The following is a 17243-nucleotide window of genomic DNA, read 5'->3' as shown; positions in this document are numbered from 1 at the left end:
TGGTAGCTACTAATGACAGTACTGAGCCAGGCTATGAAGCTGCAATTAAGAGGACCATTTGCAAATGAGGTCTCACTCACTTACACTGTAGTGTCAGGCATTTGAATTTCATTAACAATAAAGGTATTGCCCCCAAAAACTCTTAGTAGCTAGCTATCTTTACTGTAGTCTACAGCAATAATGGCCAGCTGGTAGCTACTAATGACAGTACTGAGCCAGGCTATGAAGCTGCAATTAAGAGGACCATTTGCAAATGAGGTCTCACTCACTTACACTGTAGTGTCAGGCATTTGAATTTCATTAACAATAAAGGTATTGCCCCCAAAATAACATTTTGTGTTCATTTTATTGTTTGTTCAATTCAGTAATCAATATCTATTTACACTGAAATAAATGATTAAAAACTTATTTAATTTTAATTTGTGTCTTCAGAAAATATCTGCAAAAACAGGTGATAATAATTCTTTAAAATTTCTTTGTTGAATCGGAAAGTACCAATACTTACCTTGCAGATATTGTTCCAGTTGTTTCAAATGTGGTTATTTCTAGCAATTAAAGTTAACTGAGTGGAGTACAGTTCATAAGTGCTCAGGCTGATATTAGGGAGCTTAAGCAACGACGACAGTAACGGCAATGACAACACTGCAAAACAATAGGTTTAATGAGCAAAAGCAATCACTCTGATTGTGTTTTACATTTTGGTACATTTCTTTCCGGCCCTCTGCAAAACAAAAACGTGAAATGACCACATTTAAGGTTTTGTGGAGAACGTGAACGCCCAACAGTGAATTTTTCATTTTCTTTCTTAACTTGTATGCCACTCCTACCACTTTGGTTCCTGGATAGTTCGCCATTTTTGTAAAAGTTGAGCGAGTTGAAATAATTGCGAAGTAGCGCAAATGAAATAAAGTTATATACTTTCATGTAATGATTTCGTTGCCGTTGACGTCGTCGCTGCTTAAGCTCCCTATTATTCCAAACTAGTCAGAAGCACAAGCATAAATGCATCCATGACAACAAAACTGAAGTGATTCCCAGCAGTTGGTCTAAAAAATCATGACTTAAAGCTTTTTCCCCCATACCTTCATTTGATCTTGTTTACCATTACACTGTATGTTACTGACAGCTGTTTCAATCTATATCACATTGATTTATGTTTATTTACCTGTATACATCAGAACACTGTGTATTATTCACTGAACTGAGTTACCATGTCACCCTCAAAAAGTGTAAGCAGCTAGTTACTTTATCATCCTCGGTTGATTACTTACCAAACAAATTACTTCACACTGAACTTTTGTCTTGATCCCAAGAAAGGGGACACAGTCAATGTTGTTTGAAATGTTCAGTATTTGTTGGAATGCAATAAGCAAGTTAAAAAAAAAAAAAGCTAGTACTTCCAACTGTACAAGCTGGCTAGTACTTCCAACTACTCCACTATTTGAAGAAGGCTGTTTCAACTGAACTTGAGCTTTAACTTGAAGGTAAATATAAGAAGCAGTCATGGTTGGGTTTTCATAGATGAGTCCAAACACCTGACTAAGCCATTTGGAGCAGACATCAAAAATACAATTTTATGACCATCTGATTTTGAGCTCTTATTAATGTGAAGCCCTCAGGTTGGTGTTGAAGAGGGAGGGGAGGGGGGGGGGGGAAGAACAGGCTGGCAAGTATCTACCTGTGATGGGGACTTTTGAACCCATTGGCCCCACCAATGCCCAGTCTTCCCCCATCCCCCTTCGCAGGTTACCACTGATAGGCCCATTATTAATGTGCACTGTTAGTAAAGTATAACACTTAAAGGACCCTAGTCAGCCTCCGCCATTTTCGATGCCATCGAAATTATTGATATTGCATGGTGAAGTGAAATCTTATTGTTTAACTGTACGTTGTGTTTCTAAAAGTATGTCTCATTGTCTTTAGTAGTTTCACAGTGATTTCGTTCATTTCGACATGCTCCGAATAAAATATAATAGCCAAACTCTCGCATATAAACAAAAACGAAGGTGTGGCTGACTAGGGCCCTTTAAGCCAACTTCAGAAATGCATGGCTTATTATTCTATCAGAATCTATAATAATAATAATAGTAATAATAATAATAATAATAATAATAATAATAATAATAATAATAATAATATAAACATAAATATGAACGTAAACATGACTCGAGCCACTTATACGAAGGATACGTACATGTACTCGTACAGTATCAACTTTACAATGACGACACAAGTTAGAAAAATTCAACTTTACGTTATTGACATATTTACCTGGCTAACTACTATTTCATAGAAATGGTCAACCAGTTAGAGATTTCATAATAGTATTTAATGTTCATAAGATATAATGCTCTCTATTTTAGAAATCCTTGCCATTCTTCAAAACCACCAGAATCGAATATAGATCATAAGCACCACAAAAATTGTCCCTACGGCAGCATACTTGGCATAGGAAGAGCGGAGATTTAAGTAGGTAGCATCTTTCTTGTATTTTTCTGACTGAAATCTTAGATTTCCTGCCTTGTCATCTAACACTGGAAAAGAATGAAAGAGAATCTATAATTTTGCTGTTTGCAAGCTGGTATAAGTAGTAAAGGGGGAATTAAATGTTGTTAAACAGTTTTGATACATCTGCTAAACAAACGGCACTCGTTTTCAGGTCACAAAAGAGTGATATTAGAGAACAGATTGATCAAACACCTTTCAAACTGCAGAAATTATTTGTTATTCAAACCTGGCTAACAGCCATAAAAAATTATTTCTAATCAACTGTATAGACCAAACTCCATGAATGCCACGTTCTAGTAATAACCAATTTGTGTCTTCTTCCATTGTGATTGTCATTCACTCTGGACATCTGGTTTCTCTTGGCCAAACCAATATATCCAGATGAGTTGTTGTTTTGGAAATTTTTTAACTAACATGGCCCTTCTTCAAACAACTGTGATACATGAGCATTATTTATTGATGAGGCTAAGCAGTTACATGTATGCCTGCCAGTGAATTTGACAATAACATTATGCTAATCGATGTATTTAAATTCTGTCTTGTAAACAGGGATTAAAATGTAGAATCCATGGATCAAAACATTGAGCAGTGATGTTTAAAATCCAAACAATTCAAAAAAAAGTGGCCTTCAACCTGAGGAATACCAGCTTTCGATTAGTCAGTTCACAACGTCTTACAACGCTGACCCTTGCTAGCAGAATATTTCTGTGTCAACTCAAACTTTAAAGCCAATACAATTTTGTTGGTGATGTTCATGAGATAGGTGGTGTCTTCGATAACCCCTCCCCCCTCCCCCCACTTCCCCGGACAAGGTGGGTCCTCTTTGAACAAACTTGTTATGACCAGTTCCCTTAAACAAGGAAGTAACTGAGCACCCACAACATGGGTTTAGCACTAACCAAATGCTTGTAACTGTATATAAACTGCCACAAAGCTCTCTTTGTTTTTCTTTAAAAAGAAGGGCATATACAATGCATTACTTACCTGAAAGTTGCTCCCCTCTCTGAAGAACATCATCGATGTTTTGAACCATAATTCGCTGTACATCATGGAGTTCATCATTTAATCTGTTCAAGTTTCTCCTAGTTCTTGAATCTTGGTAATTCTTTCTTGCCTTTTGAATGTATGTATCTAAAAGGGTAATGACAAATTAGTTAATATGCTGCCAGTTCTTGCTGAAACTGTAAAATTATGTCACAAGATTAATACCTTCCTACTGCATGGTTTATAGTTTATGTACAAGTACTTGGTTTTAATGTCACTCTCGCTCAAAAGTAACAAAATCCTTGGAGTTCCTTGGAGGGGTTACGACCACATTCCTTTTCTCCCAGTTAAGGAAAAAACTAAACCCAAAGCACACAAAGGTGGCTTAGCTTACAGCACAAAATAATAAGCATTTTGTACTATTAGCACACTAGCATACAATGTACTGTCAGCCTTTTAAGGATGTGCTTAACCTGCCTAAACTACCTTAAGATCTTTTTCTGTAAAGACTTTTAGCTAATTAACATGAAGCAATATTATTTTTAGGCAAGTGAAAATTAAAGATAAAACCGAACAATGATTCGGAGTTGTCATGACGCCATTATCAAGTTCGTAGTAATAGAAATAAATAAAGTCAATGTCAGAAATAGTTCACCAAAAAATTAACATAATGTCGGAATATGTAATGTCACAAATAGTTTAGCTTGCATTGAGTCCAATTGGACATTGAGATGGTGTTGACTCTCTAATTAGCAACAGTTGGTAAACTAAGCAATGATAATAGCGTCATGAGGACTCCGAAACGTTGTTTGGTTTTATCGTTTATTTTCACTTGCCTATGCATATCTAAACCTTTTCAATATTATTTAACCAAAATTAATAGGCTGCAAATTATGCCATAACAAAACAGTGCAAAATGGACACCCAAGGGTCCAACAGTAATAAATCTAAAATGTGATGGCACAGTGTGTTGATGCTCACCAAATTCAATGAATGAGTATGGTCTAGTAGCTGTAGCAATTCTTGTTCCAAATTCTCTGTAAAACTCCGATGATAGCTCCTCCAGAAAGCTAAAAGCTGCTCTCTTGGAAAATGACTTTTCTGTCAATGTCAAGTAGCAGACACCATTTTCCATAATGTAACTGTTGACAGGAGACAAATAACCACCACCATCTTATTAGAAACCTGAATCACATTAACCAGTTTTGATAATTTAAGAACAAGTAAGGTGAACGTTCATATGAGATTGCGCACATGATCATCTGCACAGGGGTTCATTAAACGTCAAGGCAACACTGAGGCAAACTAATTCATCTCATTAACAGCTGGGCACCAGTCGGGCAAATTGACTGCTTGTGAAGATGACTTCGCTCGGTTCACTTTAACTTCTCGACTGACTTTTTCCATAAAAGAACATATCCAAGCAAACAGATATACCAACCTCTCACCTGCCTGTTCAAAATTGCAATGAAATCTCCACCAATTGCTTGGAAAATCTCAACCAAGCTTTTTTCTTCCTAAATTTTCTAACCTCTCCTTACAAACAAGTTAAAAACTTAAAAAATTGTGTCCAGCTTGGAAATCCAATTTACTACCCTCCTGCTCAAAAACAATGTTGATTGGCTTCACAAGCAAGTCGGGAAAAGTTTTTCCTGATCACTGACAGGAAAGGAACCATACCCTTGTGAAATTGTTCAATCTCTAAGGGGTAAAATCATGGGAGATGGGGTGCCCCATATACAAGCTATGTGGTTATGTGCCACTGTGAAGGGTATGGTTTTCAAGCAGCTTAGTCTGGGATAGGGTATAGAAATAAGACTTTTGGTCTAGAATAGGGTATCATTTGCTAGGAAACTGATCAATTGCTTGAAAAATTTAGTCTAGACTATTGGTAGGTTTCCCCAGGAATTGACACTTAAAAAACATGTTTAGTTGTTGTTGTACATGTTCATGGGACTGTGATAGTGACCAAGTTTCTGAAAATAGAAAGTCTGGGATAGGGTAGGGATTGCTGGTCTTAAGTCTAGTATAGAGTTGCAAAATGCAGCTGAACTTGGTCTGGTTTTGGGTAAGGTTTCACAGTCCCAGCGGCACACCCCCACCCCCAAATGTTTAGTTTCCCCCGGGGCTAAAATCCCTCCTGGAATGCTACTCACTGAAACATCATTGTTCCTGTTTCTATGCTACTCCGTGCTGGTGAGTGATCTGTGAGTTTTCTGAACAACATCTTGGCTTGTGCCTGGTAGTCTTGCAAGCTGCGACTGGTCTGAAACAAACATTCAAATGTCTTAGTCATAGGAGATAGGAGAAGGAACAAGCTATAAGTCATTTCTTAATCAAGACATTACCAAGAGGAGAAAAAATGAAAGAAAGAACCAGATTTACAGGTCCAAAATGATTATTGTAGGTGTGATTCAGGGTTACATAGATATAATAAAACATGGTTATCATCAAAAACTCAACTCCATAAATTAAGTTCAAAACAGCCAACAAGAAAGTCAATCCAAAAGTCACTTTGGGCTTTTCTCCATACACTCCAAAAACATAAAGGCCTAAAAACAACTACACGTATTGCAGAATGCTAAACAGAGCAGTAAAGCTGATGCATCAATAGTTAAGTATCTTTTAGTACACAGGACACATTGGATGGCAAACTTTGGTGTGTGCATTCTCCGTTGTTCTTCTTATCAGTTTTTTTTTTACAATAATTAGTAATATAGGGGGATTGGGTTTATGAAATCACTCTACTGACTCTACCATGTATATGTTGTGGTTTAATTTTTTTTTTTTTTGGGGGGGGGGGTTAAAACTTTTCAAATCAGTTTAATTCTTATTTTCCTTTGTGCAGTCTTCATTATCATAATCCGAGACAAAGGGAAAATTATAAAAATAAAACTGGTTTGAAAATTAAAAAAAAAAAAAAAATTGAACCACAACATATACATGTTAAAGGGGAAGTGTCACAGCGATTTGGTGTCATTTAAAAAACCCCAAAACTTTTTTTTTTCTATTACCTTGTAACAGAAAACTTACCACCCCAGTGTACTACAACTGTCAATGAGTGCTCTGGTCATAGACTGGGACACAAATATTGATTCCACATAGTTAGGTTGACTTTTTTCAAGTTCTTGCATTTTCGTTTCCAAAACACATTAAACCAGATCATGAACTGTTCCTTTCAAGAATTTAGTTGATGCCTTTCAGAGACTAAGTGAAGGCATTGTTGCAGCATTTTCACTGAAAATGGTCAAAATCCCTGTCACACTTTTCCTTTTAGGGCACATCACCCCTTTTAAAATGTAATGTTTAGTCAGCGATTTTGTCACCTAAGGCCTGGTTCAGACGCCGAACTTTTCATGAGTCGAACCTAATACTTTGAATTAAGTACAAGAAAAGTTCGGCGTCTGAATCAGTTTAGAACAGCTGCTTCAATTTGGAACGGCTCAGCCGTTCTTCCCGCCTTGCTCAGCCGGGAATTACGGCTTTGGAACGGCTTTCATTCAGATGTTGAACTTTTCATGAGCCGAACCTAATGCATAAATTATTATAACGTATTTCAGATACAGTCTCTCGTAGAGAGCATGTTTTGCCTCAAGTAAATTAAGTTCGGCTAATTAAATTCGGCGTCTGAATCAAAAGGCGGGATTTTTGTGATTTGCGCCGACCTTAATTTGACAAGTTCGGCGTCTGAACTGGGCCTAACATCAAGAAATATGTGCCACTTACATCATACAAAATTTTGGCGGGACAGCAGGGTCCCTTACAGGGAATTCTGCTTGTTGCAAACTACAAAATATTTTGAGAGGGCTTGTATAACTCATACAATGGACAATTTATGGAAACCAAGTCTCCTGTTTTTTTTTGTTTTTTTAGTAAGACTCACACTTTTCCTTTTAACCTGTTTTACTTAATTTCTTGAAATCAGCAACTGCATTTGCTTAAATAACACAAACCAACACCTTGGTATCTAAGTATGTAATACTGGACAAACAAACAGTATACGATCAGACACAGATTTATCCATAAACAGGCTGGCATAAATTTAAAGCACTAAGACGATTTACACAGGATGACTGCAAGATTAAAGATTCTTGGCTGTGAAGTTCAACGTGACAGTGAGTAAAACTGACTGTGTATTTTCAGAACAGAGGATGTGTTATAAACGTTTATACTTACATCTTGGTCGCTTTGCATTGAAGCTGCGAGAGGTAAGCCGTCAATAACACGGCCTATCATTGTCATTACAACCATCTTGATTTTGTGATGTGCTTCTACAAGGAAAATAAAGCTCAAAGAATGAAAAATCGCCAGATATACCTCACCAACTTGTACACTTTTTTTCGGTACACGTGGATTGCGCTTGCGTATTACTCTGTTTTGTATGACCGCTGTCTAACTTTCAGGCGCAGATGAGGTTCAGATCTAAAAATGGACCTACTTCTTGCGAGTTTGGCGTTTTTGAATTTAGGTTGCTTTTTGGCATATATGCTGTATATTTTGAAGAATTATGTCCCCAGTTGGATGCATGATATTTTTCAATGGGGAAAGACAATGTCTGTGTTAAAATGCAGCAGCTGGACCCAGGTTTTTCAGGTTCCAAACAGGTGAGCGTAAAAGAGATCATTATGCGTATCACAGATCAGCTGGTTGTGACAGGGGGGTAGGGTGGGGGCTATGGAAACCTGAATTAAGTCCATTGACTTTCTACTAGTGTCATGGGTAAAAATAGGCCTAAAAAAGCCAGTGACATTTATGCTAAAAGAGCTTTGATGTTGGTCTTGAGGTACTTTACAGAACCCATGGGGGAGGAGGGTGAGGATGTAGGGGCGGGGGGGGGGGGGTTGTGGGGGAGGATTTACTTTGATGTGAGAAGTTCCCTATGAAGTTCAGTTTGCCAATCTTTGACAGTCAAGGCTTCAAAATGTTCTCGTTTGTACCCACTGTATAGATAAATTGGAAACTTATGACAGTGGGTAGAAAGCTTATTTACATTAACCCTCAAGAAGGAAGACTGATGAAAAGTTTCCTGTGGCCATCCCTCTAGATTGAACAGCTAATTATTACAGCTACTTAGTTTTAGTGTGTATGAAAACTCATGCATTCATTTTTTTCTGGCCAGATTAGCAGGGTTTTCATTTAGTGTCATTTTTTTCCTCTTTTAGGTGGTTTACTCATTTCTATATTGTTGGAAGTTTTCTGTCATGTGCATTCCTGTGGATTTTAACTTGTCACTGCTTTTATGAAAACACGTCAATCCCAAAGGATGTATCCCAGATACTAGACTTGCGCTTTACAGCTCGCATTGATTGCTTCACTGTCCTGGTCTCTTTGCTACTCCTATTGTTGCAGACATGCCGCAGGTTATTTGAATGTTTGTTCATCAGTGTGTTCACAGGCAGCATTCACATTTCACATTATCTGGTGGGTGTAACTTACTACATTTTGGATGCAACTGCACTTGCTGTGCCATTCCTCAAGGCAGAGAAAATAAATGGAGGTAACGATTAATATTAATTATTATTTGTTTTTTTTGGGGAGAAGTGGATAAAGAAAAAAGGCATAATTTGTAGTCACTGGTAGGATCTGCATAATTCCGCATTTAACTAACAAGGCCTTCCAAAGGTAAAAGGCAGTGCCCCAAAACTGGGGACATATACATGGGTCTTCCAAAGCAGCAACAGGCACCTTGATGTATTGATCATTTCAAGCAAAAAATCCATACCCACCCCAAGGAAGGTCATTGGACATTCCTAGGGGGGAGGGGGGTGTTAAAAGTCAAAATTTTAGAAGCAAAGTATGAAGCTCAACTGGAATTTCCTGGGGAGGGGGATGCAAAAGAAAAAACCTTCTGCGGGGAAGTATGGACATTTTCTGGAACTCCACATTGTATCTAAAATTTTGACAGTCATGCTTGAGGTAATTTCCTAGTTGTAGACAATGTAATTTCCAGGCATTTTATTTCCATGGGAAAGGTAGCCCCTTGGAAGATTCTTCTCTGATAGAGCCAAGCTACAAGTGACGGGCTATGGAAAGAAACACAAAGCCATTGCTTATGTGTACCCAGTTTCCATAACATGAAATATATAGTGATAAAATTAGAAGCATTACAACAGCTCAGGATAATATACTACTAAGCTGATCACACAATTTTATGAGTACCGGTGTTCTTATGTTTGCAGTTGGGTCACTTCCAGGGGAAGGTAACATTTTAATGCTGATGGTTTCTATTCTCTTTTTTAAAGATTGGTGTAATTCTTGCAAGAATCCCTTGGTCACCTTCAGTTGGTACCAATGCCTTGCTGTAGCTGTATTTTTATGGGCGAGCTGGCATCAATGGAACTGTCACAACATCCTGGCAAGGTTACGGGACTTACCAAGTGGAGAAGTAACAAAGGTGTACAGAATACCATATGGTGACTGGTTTGAGTTTGTGTCCAGTCCTCACTATCTAGCAGAAATCATGATGTACCTGTCGTTGTTTGTTCTTCAAAAGGGACAAAATATCTACATTGGCTTGATCTTGCTATTCACAATACAGAATCTGTTCCTTGGAGCCACTGTTACTCACAAATGGTACAAAAAGAAGTTCAAGGAGTACCCAAAATCTCGTTATAGGATAATTCCTCTTTTGTACTAGCTTTGAGTCATTAATAAATTTGCACAATACTGAGGTCACATCTTTTTCTCCTTGAAGCAGTGGAGTAGAATTTGTGAACCAGCCTGTTTCTCGAAACTCCTGATAATTAACTTACCAGGCCTGAATTACAGGCCTGTACAATTTTTAGTGTTTCAAGGCTAAAAACTTTCAAATAATTGTCCACGATACACAAGGCAAATTGCACTAAAACTTACCAGCTGTTGATAGAAATTGGATGACAAAAATGCTCAGGTCCAGTGTTGGGACTTTCAAGGTCCCTGGCCACATCCTTCTGTCAAAGATAAGACCCTACCTGTAGCTGATCTACTAATCATTCTTTATTTCATCTCAGTTCCACTTTTGGAAGTGACAAAGTTTAAATGACATGTACAAGGTTATCGCTGAAAGCCGAGTGGCCACTAAACTGAGCTCTTCATTTCACACAGAGCTAAAAAGAAAAATGGAAGCTAAAGATGTCTCAGCTCGGAGTGGTGGATAATTTCTTAACAAGGATTATTTTATTTGCTTGTTATTTTTTGGGTGTGATTATTTTTTCCTGTACACGAGCCTATATATATTAATTTTTCCTGTATTAGTTTGGTTTTCAAGTAGTATTTCAAAAAGAAAGGTAAGCGTTCCATTGAGTTTCCAAACACAAGGAAATTAATGTTTTGAGTGTTTGGAAACCCAATGACACGTGAAGCACAAGTTCTTTGTTTAGTTTTCTTCATGTGGAATGTAATCATGCCACATCCTTGGCTGATCTACGGCTTTTTACTAAATAGCACACAATAAGTATTATTTTGTTGAAGTTATTGGGGAGTGACAAATAGTAAATTCCATACCATTGTCCACCACCCACTGGTTGCAGTTACTTTGCAGGGCTGGGTAAACACACATTTTCTTCATTCACATCAGAGTGGTTCAATAATGACTACATTGTTTGGGTAGTACAAAAATAAGCTTTATTACCTCTCAACTTTCTTATTTAACCCAACATATAACTTAATTGAAATTCTACAGGCTTGCCAATTTTCTGGACGTGATATCAATTTAAAAAAAAAAAAATGACGAAAGGATTCTGCTAAATATCCAAAGATGTTACTATCACCAAACAATACAAAGACCAAAAACAGCATGCTGCAATGATATGACAATATATATTATGCAAAAGCATTCTGACTAGCAATATATTTTGAAACACAAGTGATCTTATGTTTGCTCTAGTGTAAATTCAATGGTTGTGAAAAATATATTTTATATATTCTCAAAATTGGTACCTTCTCATTGAGGTTGGTCATTTTCTTTGTACAGCCTTTGATGACTATATTTGTCAAATTTTGTGATTGAATTTTGTGTACTAGCCTGGCCAGCAGGCAATTTCTCCAAACACTCTAGCTGATCTAAAACTAGTTTAAATACCTGTATGTAACCCGTAACAGACAATGTGACAAGCAGACACGAGGCCTCAAAATCACCATTATAGATGTTGCACAGCTGTAAAATTAGCTGCTGCAACATAATTTTGTCATATGCATTATTTGTTGAACTTTCAAGGGCTGAATATGAAACCAATGTTTAATAACTGCCCAAATACTCGCTCAAGCCAAGGAAAGTCTTGATATTACTATTTACAAGCCGATATCTCACCAAATCCTAGTACTACAAAGATGTAACAAAGTGACGAAAGGTACAGATTTTCCAACAATGTAGGTCGTGGTAAATGAAACAAGAAACATGTGATGCCTATGCCAAGATGAGAACCATGGGCCCAGATCCACAAGTCATTCCAAAAGCCATCTTAGGTTAAGATGTGTGTTAGGTACAGTTTAATCTGAAAACAAAAGCCTATTGTTTTAAGGGAACTGGTCATAACAAGTTTGTTTGAAGAGGACCCACCTTCTCTGGGGTAGGGGGGTTATCAAAGACACCACCTGTCCCATGAACACTACCAACAAAGTTGTATTGGCTTTAAAATTTGAGTTGACACAGATATATTCAGGTAGCAAGACAAACAAGAAAAGTGAGGTCTGAATCTGGTTGTCATTTTTTTTTCTGCTGGATAGAGGGGTGGCTATGCATTAAAGAAACCAACTTTAAAGGTTGAGGAAGGGGACTGCAGGCAAGGAGCACCATCTATTTTGTGGTTTGGTGGGTCCCATTCAAGTATAGTAGTTTTGACCACTTCCTTAAACAAGCAATGCTTAGGATTTACCCTGTTACAGAAGAGCTTCAAGATCTGGCCCATGGGGCCACAATCATGAAAAACAAATCCTAATTATTGCTTCCTGACAGCAGATATTTGTGTTCAAACAATCCTTACAAAACACCATGACTTAGGAGGGCCCTTGGGTTTCGTTTGACATCAAGCTTACTACATAAAAGGTCACTAAACAAACCAAGCCCATAAAATGTTTCAGTCTTTCTGAATTTAAAGAGTATGATGTATGCAAGAAATAAGGTCCTTTTGAAATATTAGAATTCAGCTTGAATACAAGGCCTAGAAGACACAGACAACAAATTAATAAACATGATTATTCAGTTTCCTTTGTTTGTGTTCTCCAAGCCTCGTTATAAAATTTAATTTTAATATGTCAAAGGAAGGCTACTCTTGTAAACCCTTTACCAATAGAAATCAACCCCTAAGCCATGGGTTAAAGTGTTTTTTTTTAAGACTTACAAAATTTGGAGGAATCCTTACGGATAAAGGTTCAAACGAAAGCTGAGAATAGTCCTTTTTCAATGTGAACTTTTAGAAAATTGTGGTACTTTTAGGAAGTTAAGGGTTAAGGAATGATTGAAGCATTAATTCAAGGAAGAAGTGATTACTCGTGTACGTCAAAATCCAGAACTAGCAGCTTTGTTTCTTCAGTCCCATTCCTGCTGCCCACAGCACAGACCAACTTCTTTTCATCACATTTCACTCTCCACACTACACCACCACTTCCACCACTGTCCAACTTTACAAGATCTCTGATAAACTCCCCTGTGCGCAAGTCCCAAATTTTAACTGTGCCATCATCTGAACTGGTGATGACAAACCGGCTGTTAAACTGTAGACATGTGACTGCGCTCTGGTGCTTGTTTGGACCTGCTAAAGTCTGCAGACATTGACCAGAGGTGATGTCCCAGATTTTGACAGTAGAGTCTGCATTGCCAGAAACCAAAGTGTTGTTCTTTAGTTCCATACCACTGGTGAGTGACTGGTGCCCAATTAGGGTGTGCAGGCATTGACCGGTCTCCACATGCCAGACACGTATTGACGTGTCCAGTGAACCACTAACAATGTACACACCATCAAACTGCAAGGAGTACACCCTGTTAGTATGCCCTTGTAAAGTGTGTATACATTGCTCTGTCTCTGGATCCCAAACTTTCACAAGGAAGTCATAAGCTCCACTGACCACACGTCTGCCATCATACTTCACACTATAAAATCAAATTACATGTTAAGTCATTAAGGAAGGTTATCTTTCAATAACATTAACAAAAGTGACTATTACTCTTAACCCCTTTATAAAAGAAAATAAGCCACAGGTTATACAAGCCTTGAACTGGCCATATAAATGGTACATTTATTCCATTTGCATCATATATGAGCTGCAGGTTTTGAGCTAGTAGTTTTCAATGGGTTACTTTCTTGTTTGTGGCTTATTTTTAAGATGGGAACAGTTGCTTCCTAAGGATACGTTAAATCTTAGCTCAAATGACCCATGTAAAAGTGGTAGATTTAAGTTTCACTGCAGTAGAATCTTGTCTCCAAAGCAAAATTTCCGAGGAAATCAAGGACATGTCTTCCACTGCATCACTTCATTAATCCCAGATGTTTGAAAGCCTTTCTGTGGGTTTGAAGTTAGCAATGGAGGACTTTTTTTTATTAGACATTTCCAGGTAGACTTTTTTGGGTGGAAAGATTCTTGCAGGGACAATTTTTACATTCAGGTTGAAAGGAATGGACATTTTTGGTTACATTCTGGGAATGTGGATAAAATATCCATGGTATACTGCCTAATGACCCAGTTACATGATTGTCCCTTCCTGGGATGGACATGCCAATGCTGAACATAGAATTCTATTGAAAAAGCTTACCATCTGACTGCAGCAAGATGGCCAACCAACACATGAAGACAGTTTCCTGATGATGTATCCCATACTCTAAGAGTTCCATCTCTGGAGCCACTCACTACGATGTTGTCATTCATGTCCATACAGCGCACAGTAGACGAATGCCCATACAATGTATGCATACAGTAACCAGTGTCTGCATTCCAAACCTTAAGTGTACGATCAGTAGAGCCACTGACAATCACATTACCACTTAACTGAGATGACCACACTCCACCAGTATGCCCCACAAGAGTGCGGAGACACTTTCCAGATATGGCAGACCACACTTTGAGAGTACCATCATCAGAGCCGCTTACAATTCTGCTGCCACAAAACTGAAGACATGTAATCACATGATCGTCATGTCCTTTGAGGACTTTGGATGGGCGAAGTGGGCCCATTCTCCAGTTCCAGTAAACCCGTTGCTTTGTCATGAAAAGTTTCTTGAATGGGCTATTTACAACTTTGGTGTTCTGGTTTACTTGTTGTGAATTGTTAGATCTACGTCGCACACACTTCACAGGACTGACAGGGTCTTCTTCTATTCTTGCTTGCTTGCATTTTTGTTTCCAAAGCCTGTAAAATGAAGACATTCAGAATATCAGGAAATGGTAGTATTCACATCATAGCATTTGTTCAAGCTCGTTTGCATTATACTGTGATGTCTGCTGACACTTACTGGGACACAATATTCAGGATATATTGGAGTTTCAGTGGTTACAAAACCATGATATCACTAATAAGGGATTTCTAATGGTTGCAATAGCCGATTTTCTAGGCATAACAAGCTCATACAAAAATAAATACATTTTACTAAATTAGGACCAGTCAAGCTACCCACAAAATCTGAATAATACCAGAACACAGATTTGCTAACCTTTACAGTAAAAAAAAAATCAACAGTACCACCAAAACTTAACCCTCCGGGATTTCGTTCTCGGATTCAAAAGTCCAGGGGTGAAAAGGAATTCTATGTTCACAAGTCTGTCAATTTAGCATCCTCTATCAACCAAAGAAACAACAGACTGCCTACTTACAAATTGTCGTCACAAAGAGTTTGCCAGCATTTGCAGGTCTGAGCAGCACGTAATAAGTCCTTTGGTTCTAAAAATGACAAAACATACAAAGCAAGCTCTCTTGGAAGTAGAGAAATGAAGTCCCGCTGAAACCTTGGTTCAATTGTACCCATGATATGCCTCACAACTGTTGGCTCGCAGCCCTCAATGATCTCATCAAGGGCATACTTGCGCTCCTCCAATGACCACTGGTGAAATGTTCGAAGCCATTCTTCCAGACCAGCTGGAGGATGGCTGCAGAACGACATATGTCTACAGCGACTGTCAACAGGACTCATTACAGGTGTTGCTGTCTTGATCGTCCCATAATTTCTTAAGGGGAGGAGTTTTAACAGTCTCTTATGGGCAAGGGTACAGAACTTCTTCTCTGGGGATGAATTCGGACTCTCGTCATTATCATGATCCTGTTGATGAGTACTGCTGCATGACAGTTTCCGTTTTGCAGATTTACCACTATTTCCCTTGGGAGAGGTTTGTCCTTTGCTTGCCGCTTTTGGCGTCGAAGTCCTTCGATTTAACGCTGGCCTTCCCGTCTTCGCTTTGGCAGAACCTCTTGTCTCGCGTCTCTCAAGAGATGAAAGTGGCGAACAACAGACTGCATTCTTGTTAACATCAATGAAATTTCGTCCAATTCCTGGGATACCTTTTAAGTCTTCGATGCTTGAAAACCCTCCCAAAACAGTGCGAACGTCCACAATACTCTTTGCTATTGTTCTCCCAACCCCATTCAAACTCTCGAGTTCCTCAGTTGTCGCGCGATTTATATCCACAACACGTCCTGGGCCAGCCATCGACGTTCCTATAAATGCAAAAAAGTAACAAATGAAATCCCAATATTAAACAAACACTTAACAATATTAAAAATCTAAATGCTGGTCGCCTACTGCACGAAGCAAATAACATCGAACCCAGTTGACGTCTCTTGCACAATACATCTTCGGAAACTCACGAAACAATACCACGCGATTTCACACAGTTTTCTTTGCCCTAATCAGCCAAATTAGACAATAAAAACAAACTGAGAACTATCCAAACCAAAAACGAAATGTTGGAAACAACGGCTTTAAAGAGAAAACGATATTTCAGCGCCACCGTGACCAAAAGCCGAAAAGAAATCGCGTTGCTACGCCTCACACACGAGCATACAGAAGGAAAGCCGCTCTTCATGGTACCTGTTGTCAAGACCGCGAAATCAAGTTTCACCCTTACAAGCGCGAAATTTTGCTTTCTCTTCAACGCAAACGTTTAAAAAAATTCAAACCTTAAGTCCTATACAAATTCAGAACTCCGAAACCATCGGGAAAATCCTTGTAAATCAACAAAACCGCCTCGCAAAAAAGCTTCTTGACACGTTTGATAACACGTTTCGTGCTTTCAATATTCTACCTGCCGCTATAGTTGAAGAGCCTCGTGAAGGACTTCTCCGTTATTTCGGCAAAATTGACGAGTAGAAAAAACGTCTGAAAATGGCGACTTTGGGCCAAACGCATGTAAAGCGTCCCAACCAACGACAGAAACATCCGAAGCACTCAATCAGCCGATCAATCACGCACGAATCCAAACAACGAAACATCGGGGGAAAACTAAAAACAGAATAAACCAATCTCTCACCTTTATAAGCACCCTGGATCTTCTAATGGACATCAAAAGATTTTCAGAGCCACGTTTTGGTAGGCATATCATTTAATAAATTGCTTGGTGCTTTCTCCTGACCGGAAGACGAGAAGAAAACACCGTTCGCTTGAAGCCGTTGCTGCCAAGAACAAAGATGGCGCGTTTCACGTAAGTCGCACGAGGACCTTGGCCTCAACGTCACACCCTACGTAGACTGCGCTACACTTCCAAATTTGGGAAACAATACTTACCAAATATGGATTAGGAACAAAATGGATTGTTGGATTAGAGTCCCCACTTGTTTGGCCCTTTCCAAA

The 17243-nt window shown here is 38.5% G+C and overlaps 3 protein-coding genes across 5 annotated transcripts; 1 reads left to right on the top strand and 2 right to left on the bottom strand.

Moving 5' to 3' along the window:
* Nucleotides 1-327: 327 nt before the first annotated feature.
* On the bottom strand, nucleotides 328-7805 carry LOC146464422 (vesicle-trafficking protein SEC22b-like). 2 transcript variants are annotated; one of them, XR_014868513.1, is made up of 6 exons: nucleotides 7669-7805; nucleotides 5649-5758; nucleotides 4474-4634; nucleotides 3493-3639; nucleotides 2037-2534; nucleotides 328-1807 (listed from the first exon to the last, which is right to left on the bottom strand). XR_014868513.1 is itself a non-coding variant. In XM_085129911.1 (5 exons), exons 1-5 carry the CDS (start codon nucleotides 7741-7743, stop codon nucleotides 2380-2382), a joined length of 648 nt encoding a protein of 215 aa, XP_084986037.1. In that variant the 5' UTR covers nucleotides 7744-7805; the 3' UTR covers nucleotides 328-2379. The 2 variants fall into 2 exon arrangements, 1 of the variants encoding a protein (XP_084986037.1); XM_085129911.1 differs by having other exon boundaries at nucleotides 328-2534.
* Nucleotides 7780-12672, top strand: LOC146464421 (polyprenal reductase-like). Of its 2 annotated transcripts, none has more exons than XM_085129909.1 (3): nucleotides 7780-8096; nucleotides 8655-8989; nucleotides 9735-12672. In XM_085129909.1, the coding sequence occupies exons 1-3, from the start codon at nucleotides 7921-7923 to the stop codon at nucleotides 10127-10129; spliced, it is 906 nt and encodes a 301-aa protein (XP_084986035.1). In that variant the 5' UTR covers nucleotides 7780-7920; the 3' UTR covers nucleotides 10130-12672. The 2 variants fall into 2 exon arrangements, with proteins under 2 accessions (XP_084986035.1, XP_084986036.1); XM_085129910.1 differs by having other exon boundaries at nucleotides 7985-8096; nucleotides 8842-8989.
* Nucleotides 11069-17112, bottom strand: LOC146464420 (F-box/WD repeat-containing protein 7-like). Its single transcript, XM_085129899.1, has 4 exons — nucleotides 16924-17112; nucleotides 15274-16111; nucleotides 14219-14812; nucleotides 11069-13558 (listed from the first exon to the last, which is right to left on the bottom strand). The coding sequence occupies exons 2-4, from the start codon at nucleotides 16101-16103 to the stop codon at nucleotides 12955-12957; spliced, it is 2028 nt and encodes a 675-aa protein (XP_084986025.1). The 5' UTR covers nucleotides 16104-16111; nucleotides 16924-17112; the 3' UTR covers nucleotides 11069-12954.
* Between the last annotated feature and the right edge of the window lie 131 nt (nucleotides 17113-17243).

Source organism: Pavona decussata, unplaced genomic scaffold (assembly GCF_977016875.1).
Source record: "Pavona decussata unplaced genomic scaffold, jaPavDecu1.1 SCAFFOLD_164, whole genome shotgun sequence".
Lineage (NCBI taxonomy): Eukaryota > Metazoa > Cnidaria > Anthozoa > Scleractinia > Agariciidae > Pavona > Pavona decussata.
The sequence above is the reverse complement of the archived record's forward strand: the minus strand, read 5'-3'. Positions and strand labels throughout refer to the sequence as shown.

Bases quoted from the DNA above. Each gene is read 5' to 3' on its own strand.
- LOC146464422 (XM_085129911.1), bottom strand. From the start codon at position 7,743: ATGGTTGTAATGACAATGATAGGCCGTGTTATTGACGGCTTACCTCTC. The intron at 5,759-7,668 runs GTAAGTATAAAC...TGTTTGTTTCAG, and splicing joins CAATGCAAAGCGACCAAGAT to ACCAGTCGCAGCTTGCAAGA. The intron at 2,535-3,492 runs GTAAGTAATGCA...ATTCTTTTCCAG, and splicing joins GAGAGGGGAGCAACTTTCAG to TGTTAGATGACAAGGCAGGA.
- LOC146464421 (XM_085129909.1), top strand. From the start codon at position 7,921: ATGGACCTACTTCTTGCGAGTTTGGCGTTTTTGAATTTAGGTTGCTTT. The intron at 8,097-8,654 runs GTGAGCGTAAAA...TTCCTCTTTTAG, and splicing joins GTTTTTCAGGTTCCAAACAG to GTGGTTTACTCATTTCTATA. The intron at 8,990-9,734 runs GTAACGATTAAT...TCTTTTTTAAAG, and splicing joins GGCAGAGAAAATAAATGGAG to ATTGGTGTAATTCTTGCAAG.
- LOC146464420 (XM_085129899.1), bottom strand. From the start codon at position 16,103: ATGGCTGGCCCAGGACGTGTTGTGGATATAAATCGCGCGACAACTGAG. The intron at 14,813-15,273 runs GTAAGTAGGCAG...TTCATTTTACAG, and splicing joins ACTCTTTGTGACGACAATTT to GCTTTGGAAACAAAAATGCA. The intron at 13,559-14,218 runs GTAAGCTTTTTC...TTGATTTTATAG, and splicing joins CATCTTGCTGCAGTCAGATG to TGTGAAGTATGATGGCAGAC.